Source organism: Bacillus rossius, chromosome 7 (assembly GCF_032445375.1).
Source record: "Bacillus rossius redtenbacheri isolate Brsri chromosome 7, Brsri_v3, whole genome shotgun sequence".
Taxonomy (NCBI): domain Eukaryota; kingdom Metazoa; phylum Arthropoda; class Insecta; order Phasmatodea; family Bacillidae; genus Bacillus; species Bacillus rossius.
In genome coordinates, this window is record NC_086335.1 from 24155655 (window position 1) to 24163981 (window position 8327).

An 8327-nucleotide genomic window follows, 5' to 3' on the forward strand; every position below is an offset into this window, starting at 1 on the left:
CCCCTCACTGAGGAGGCCCGCTTGCGCTTGCAAATTTCTTGATTGTGAAACTGAGTTGATAAATGTAAAACGTCAAAACGACGTTATATGGAAAACTTAAAGTAAATTTCAAAATTTCTCCTGCTTATTGTATGCATACAGGCCAAACAAAATATGGGCAGTATACAACATACACGCATCCTATTCAGAGATGTGTCGGTTAAAACCCACGCGTAAAACTCCCCCCCCCCCCCCCCCCCGGAAACCAACAGATTTGCGCCCTTGGTTTCAAATATAATCTACGTTTACCACTGGCGATTTAGAATAGTGCTACAGTCTCGTGTCATAAAAGAATGCGATTTCAGGTTTCAAACTGGACTCCAACAGTCCAAGTGGCCGTTAGACATTTCATGAGACACATCAGAGATTCAGAAAGGTCTCTACTGTCTTTGAAACTATTGAAAAAGTTGACAAAATAGTTTATATTCTTTAACAGGATGTCCACACAAGTCTGTAATAAAATTTCCCTGACTCTACCCTGAAATAAACTTTGAAATTTTTGTTACTATTTTTTTATAAACCTATTTTGCAAATTTTCTGAATCAAATAAAAAATAATTCAGCCTCCACCATCCTCATATCTGGCCTAGTTCTCTCTCAATTTTCTTAAATCCTTTTTATATTTAACAGAATCTTGTATACGCCATTTTATAGTGTATTTTTACAATGCACTAAAACACAATCCAAAAATAAATTCTACAGTTGCCGTGATGTTAAACTGTATCATGAAATTTTCTCCTAAAGTTCGTATCACTGGAGAAATCCAGGAAATAAAGTAAAGTCTCTGAATTTTCATGGCCAATTCCCACTTTTCTGGCTTTTCAAAATGTGGACACCATGTTAAAAGATAATTTTTTTTAAATATGACATTCGAAAACTGTAAAAAAGTTGCAGATGTGAACTATCGCGCTGAAATCCTTGCCGCAGCAGTGATTCCGCTGCTACGACTTCCAACGCAAGATCATTGATCCTTGGATCCAGAATACGGCACAAATGTCAGGTGGCTGACAATAAGTTTTGACTTTAGTGTTTGTAAGTACATATGAGGATAGACTGCAACGACGGTGCTGCGCCGCCATCGCGGGTTCCAAAACTAAACATCGTAGGTTTAAGGTGGCCTTTCAATGTTCCGTCGTGTCTGTCCGTCAACACGCCGAGCGATTCACAATAATCCGCACGTCATAGTATCGTAACGATGACTCTATCGGAGATGGTGACCAGCCAGCCCGCGCGCCTGCCTGTGGGTGGGACTCTATGCGGATTGCGCCCATTCCTACATCACCGCTACACGCCTAATCCGATTAGCAGCGGCGTCTCGCTAACCGCTACCCCTTCCCCGTGCTTCCCCATTGAGCCCAGAGAATTCTCTGCTGCTCCCGAATGCTCGGCACATTCCCAGAATCCCGTGTGCGATAAGTGGCATAAATCGGACGCCACTGTTCCCGGAGCTTCGACATTTAAGTCGGGAGTTCTGATCTTCCCAGGTGGAGACTTGGCAGGTATTTAAGACGAAGGCCGGCCTGTGGCTAGTAGTGTGGGAGTGACCGAGGCTGGTGGCGACACCGGCTAGCGAGTGCGAGACTGGTGATGGCAGTCAAGTGGAGAGGGTGAGTGACCCCTTGGTGAGCGAAAGCAGACGGCGAGCGGAGAACTTAACGTGAAAATACTGGTGGATCGGGAACCGAAGCATCCGGGTTTTATACACGCGGTGAACACATGAGTAGTGCGAGGCAGTGTAACTAAACAAATAGTGTAAATGTTTGGGAATAAATAAAACTGTAATTTATTTTATCAGGTTACCCTTTCCGGATCTAGTTTTTCAACACTCGTAAAAATATTTTTCCAATTGGATGCTACCAACTGATTAGAAGGCTTAAATTTTTGAGTATATTTCTATTGTAAATGTTTATTAGTTTGATGATAAGCACTTACAAATAATTAACATAATATTTTTCGCGCTAATATTTATTTGAATATATTTTTGAGTTACCATACATTATTAATCACACTTTTGTGTCTCGGTCAATTTTGGTTTCAAGCATCAAACTTTAAAATGTGTTCAAACGCAAGTTAAAAACATAAATTAGAAGTAGCTAAACAAATAAACCAAAAGTTTGGTAAGGTTTTGACGGACAAAATTTTCCAGGCCACCTGATTGGCTGCAGGTCACGTGATTGACAGACGGATCATTGTGAGTCCAATATATGCAGCAGTGGGCACTCCAAAGCTTACGTTGAAATATTTAAGAGAAAATGCAGTTAGTTCACTAAAGATGCTACCTGTCGAGCCGTATGTTTGGAGATCTTGAGGTTCATCAAAAAAGGACCTCATCCTGCCACCAAAATCTGAGTGAGTATTCCTGCAGTGATGACTTCTTCAGTTACATTTTTCCAGAGGGGGAGCGGAGGAGAGAAATTATGTTACTGAAATAGGGAAATATGAATGCCCTTTTCAAGTATGAAAATCCAATAACACACCACTGTCTTGAAAACATACAGAAAGCATGATTATCACAGGAATATGCAGTATTACTTTAAGACTAGGTCTCACACACTGAGTATTTCATTTTCATGTCATTTCTATTATTTGAGGGCTTTTACCTGTAAATTTACCACGATTGCACTCTTGCAATGCAGTTAGTCTCAAATATTCTCCATAGATATTTACTAAAAATGTATCTAATAGTGGAAAATATCATGTAAGTATTCGTCATTCTGATTACTTGCATGAAAATAAAGTTTAGTAAACATCTGCTGACAAAATTTGTGACTTAAAGAAATGCAAGAGAGCTATAGGAATGAATTTACAGTAAAATTGCTTTAATTAATAGTAATGACAAGAAAATTAAATACCCAACTCAGCTTGTGAGACTGAACCCTAATGCCTTAATTTTGTCAATGTATCAGATAATTACACTCAGCTTATGTTGATATCATCATGAGAATGGTTCTCAATACATAAATAAAAATACTGAGTTTTTTGAAGTTATACTTCTTTAGGCGCGTTATGAAAAAATGATGAGAGTGAAATTTTAAGATGCGCGCGCATCACTGTAATACAAAATTAACAGGTTGAAGCTGCCCGCTAAACTGCTCATTAAGTCTCAAAAAAAAAAAGCTACCAACAAAATAGAAATAGAACCTCTATTATTCGCGCATGTTGGCACGCTCGTCGAATATGATCACTGTTTTCATATTTATAATATTTATCCACGTGTTTCTAGTTTCTACATTCACAACACGTGTTTTAGTTTCATACAAGTGCGAATTATATATGTGCTAATAAATTATATTCAGTAGTGATTTAAATTGAATACTTTCATTAATATTATTTACTATTCATAAATAATAGTAAAAAAAATTGTGCCTTTACACTTTTTCAAGTGCTCCAATATAATTGAGGTTAACTATCCGTATGTATTATTTATTGATATAAATTAAAATATTATTATTTAATATAATTAATACTAAATATTATTAAATTATTAATGTTAAATATTTATTATTGGTTATTTAATATTTACAAAATAAATAAATAAATTTAATAAAACATTTAATAAAAAATTTGTGATCAAAATTAAAATCGAACATCAAATTAAAGAATTAATTTTTAATATTTATTATTAAATTGAATAAATAATAAATATTTATAAAAATTATTATGAACAAATTTAATGAAAACTTTTTGATAAAAATCAAAAGTGAATAGTAAATTAAGAAAATAATATTTAAAAACTGAATAAACTTATCTTAAATTTTAAAATTTATTATTTATTTTCTTTATTTCTTTTAAAGATTAAATAATCAATAATAAATATTTAAAACTAAGAATCATATAATATTTAGTACAAATTATGTCATATATATTTATTATTCTCTAAATCCTATTTAATTTTTCAAATTTAAACTGAACTTTATTGACTGTGTTGACTATCTTTTTCCAGCCCTTTTATTACTTTATTGTAATTAATTATTTGCATGCACTTAAAAACTATTTTTTAATGATGACAAAGAAGTATAACTTCTCACGCGCGTACATAAGTACAAACACCCATTTTTTTTTAAGTTATAGACAACATCCAGAACCATCAATTGTTATATATCTGTATTATAAAAGTGAAATCAATAACATAATCAGTACAGTAACATAAATGAAGATTGACTATCACAGTTGGCCATTAGATTGCCTGTATGTGTAAGTACGTTCTTATGGTATAAGCTGGAAAATTTATCAATTATGGCGAGTGAGAATGAAGATGCAGTAATTTTCACATATTTCATTGAGGTAAATTAGAGGTTTAGGTTATCATAAAGTAGACTTAAATTCTAAAGGTCTAGATTGTTTAGAGATGTCAGTATTTCATTTGGTGAAACAAAGACATTCTGCCATAATATTCTTGCAGTATCGTGAAGTAGAATAGTCCAATGTGTTGTTCGTGAACGATTTGTTCAAAATGAACTTAACTTTGAGCAAACAAAAACATATAATTTGTTCACTATGTGAAGAATTGGTTCTTAGAGTCCATTACTTGAAAGCTGAACACGATTCGTGAGAATATAAAACGTAGAGAGAATGAGAGAGGAACCGGCTGCAGCCAGACTGATTTGTTCGTAAAATGACTTGTGATGTCCCCGTGTTCACAAGAGCAAACGATAAACCATCAAAGAAAAAGGGTACATGAAAAAGGAGTAGGAGTGGGGGTTTGCGACCCAACAAGTATATTGCGTTACATTTTCCATTCATGTATTGTCTAGGTTTTGTTTGCTAAATGTATCTGTGAGAGCTTTGAAAGTGTTCATGCACATTTTTTAACAGTCAGTACACAGCAAGACATCTGGAATTTCAGCTATCCAAGCCGACCAGACTGTGATAACCAGCCAGAGGACAAGGCAAGCAGCCTAGATGTAATACTCTATTGGGTGAACGAGTTATAACAAGGAAAATTATAGTTGATGGTGAAAAGGCACGCAACATTTTTTCAGTAAACATAATACATAGGTACAAGATTATTATTCATAGTAGATGATTATGGCCATAGCCTGAACAGGTAAGTGGTTTTTAAAAGTTATAACGATTCAGTAGTAGGGTTTTGTGTGCATTTTGTTTGCTGTGTTGGGTGAGATGGGTGCTGTGTGTGTTTAACTCAGGATGAGATATTAAAAATGTGTTTTCTTATGTTAGGTGAATAATCACATGTAAAAAAATCTGGTTTTACTATGTGAGGTTGGTTTTTCACTCAAAGAAATAGAAACAAAGGAAAAAAGATTGGATAGGTCAGTTCAGATAGGTACATATTAAAAAATGTTTTATAAGTTTGTATCAGGATATGGTAGTGATACTGATGAATTTTCCAACAAGGCAGTGCTGAAGTAATTACGAACTGTATGTTCTTATGGTACAAGACAGAAAAGGGCATTTTGGACAGGGAAGATTCATATGCTTGTTTAGCACAAAATATGTTTCTTGAGGAAATTACATTATGTTATGGAATATATTTTCGGTATAGTGTTTTATACTAGAATAGGTAGGGCTCAAGTATACTTTATGATAGGTACCTAAAAAGTTTAAATCACTGTAAAAAAAATAAATTACACATATGTGGTATGGCAAAATAAATTAACTGGGTGAGATTGTAGTATAGAATACAATACAGTAGGCTATGTATTTCATGAACGGTATTGTGTTATATATTAGAATAGGTATGGCTATATTATACTTTATGATATCCGGGACATTAAAATCATATTTCAAAATGAAATAAAATTTATAACCAGTATCATTACCAAATTTATTTTAAAAATCAGGCAGGATTGTAGTATATATAATATGATAAAGTGGGAAATATATCTTCGGTATTGTGTTCTATACTAGAATAGGTAGGGCTGAAGAATATAGGCAATACGATTCCCAAAAGTAAATTTAAAAAAGAAATGTATTTTATATAAAACAAAAACACCCATATTCCAGTAATTATCCTCTAACAATGTAGGGGTTGTAATGACATCAGCAACTCTACATTGGTGACATCATCAATATTTTGTATCACATTGTAAACTAAGTAGGTACTTCCTAAAAATAAAATCAAAATTTTCCCTTTTATTATATTTGATTATTCTGTAAAATGGCATTACAATATATAAAGCAGTTTATGATATTGAACAGTTGGTTAGGTTAGTTACAGTTCAAATACTATAAAAAATCATTAGAACAGATAGGTTAAGTTAGCTAAATTTAAAATACTGTTTTGTCAGATGAGCAATTAGTAAAGTTTAGTTGGCTTCTTTTAAAATTCTGTAAATTGGTGTGAACAATGTTGGTTACATTTAAAGTACTGTAAAATTGTGTCAACAATTAGGTTATGTTAGTTACATAAAGTACTGTAAATCGGTGTGAACGATTAGTTAGTGTATGTTAGGTAAGGTTCCAAACAATAATAATACATAGCGACGCTTTTTCAAGACACCTATAAAACACCGTTTACATATTTTTAAATTATTTTGGATAAGCGCATACTCTACGAAATTGCCAAAAACAATATTAGGCTATATGCATTTTCTTAACATTATACGTAACGTAAATTATAACAATCTGACATCCTAGAATAATTGTGTGGCTGTACTTACGACATATTCTCTAACTGAGTTGTGGAATAACTGTTCTCTGATGTCGGCAGTCTCGTCCATCTTCACCTGTTTGTCAAAATCGCTTCACAGTTTTTTAGTACCACATACATTTTTACTAAATATTTAAATAGACGAAAGATTTAGCATGGGAGCTCTGAGTTCTTAGAAATTTATTAAGTAAAAGTCAGAAATAAGTGACAATTCCAGACGGACAACACGTCTACTGGTTAAATAATCTTCTACTGACAGTAAGCAACAAACCGACCAAGGGTAAAAACAACAACACGACTTAAAACCATAGGTGTGGTATAACTGATAAATTGACCGCATTCATTTATCGCATTTTGTAACACAGGCTACATATGAATTTACAACGCACTCACAAACTATACAAAAGGAAAATATTAGAAAATGTGTTAGAACTTCAAAATATAAGGGCGCGGTTACACAGGAGTCTGAACTACTTCAGGTGAACATGTTCAGCTGTTGAGTGCGGTTACACACAGTCTGAACATGTTTCGTTCGAGGCCATTTCTCATTTAACTTAAACAGGTTGGCAAAGTAGTTCAGATCGACATATCTTCTACATTAGCCTCTGATTGGCTGGTTAGAATATAAACAGTCTTTTGCAGAAATTCTAGATGGAAAGTGTTTCTGGCACAAGTTCGAGTAATATTTTACAGAATGCAACAAGAAAAAACCAACAGATAATTACATATATTTTTTAATTTATCCTAACCTTAATTTTCTTAAAACTGAGATAGGTACTCTCGCTCAAAATATAATGATAAATTAGTTTAAAAATTTTACTGTGCATGTTTGAATTCCCGATTTGTAAAAAAATATTGAGCAATATGTAAACACATTTCATTTCTGCTGATACTGCTGTATAAACAAGTGAGAAAATCCCGCGTTTTCTGAATGCAATTAAAAAATAGAGATCAACAACACAGTCATTCGTTGACAGTAGACAATCGGTTTTAGAGCTAAACACACTTTTCAGCAACTACCGTGTAACCGCACACTTTCGCGTTTGTAAACGTGTTTACTTAAACATGTTCACCTGAAGTAGTTCAGGGTCCCGTTGACGCCGTCCCCGCTACCTCTGAGTATTTAGACGTGATTTTGTTCAGTTCGTGATCTCAGGGAAGGTTCGGCCTTGTGGCTAGAGGTAGGGGTCAACGCAGTAGGGCCCCCCGAGCTGTTGAGGCCACTCGGGACGCCTGAATAATAACACAAAACCTCTTCAGATAGTTGGTGAATTTAATACAGCACAGCCCAATACATGGTGCTGCCCGTTCTGGCCGTAACGGTTTGCCCGACGCGACTAGTCACACGCGCAGCTCACTTCCTCAGTGGCGGCTCACGATTCTTATGCGCGTGAGGGGCAGACTCGTATACGTGACGCGAAAGTTACAAAAGACACTCTGACATGGCACACGATATTTTGAAGCACAATACACTACACTAATACCTAGCTCTGGATAAACTGGGCTAGCAACACGTAGGCCCGTGTCTCCGGCGACTCTACGTGGTGACTAGGTGTGTCCCAGGGACTGACTCGTTATTAAGTTGGATGGCACGTGTCGCCTGCTGGCTGCCCCGTGCGGGCCAAAACTAAGTAGCCTGTAGGCTAGGTTGGGCGTGAAGCGCCGACGTAAAAACA

The 8327-nt window shown here is 35.0% G+C and overlaps 1 protein-coding gene across 4 annotated transcripts in view; it reads right to left on the reverse strand.

Annotated features, from left to right (window-relative positions):
- LOC134533748 (protein Lilipod) overlaps positions 1-6965 on the reverse strand; it is a 104571-nt gene extending 97606 nt beyond the window's left edge. For 2 of the 4 annotated variants that reach the window (XM_063371364.1, XM_063371365.1), the window contains exon 1: positions 6662-6958. In XM_063371364.1, the coding sequence (XP_063227434.1) occupies positions 6662-6721 (60 nt within the window). In that variant the 5' untranslated portion in view covers positions 6722-6958. Of the gene's footprint in view, positions 1-6661 lie in introns of all 4 variants that reach the window. The other 2 variants (XM_063371362.1, XM_063371363.1) reach the window with 2 other exon arrangements.
- Positions 6966-8327: the final 1362 nt, after the last annotated feature.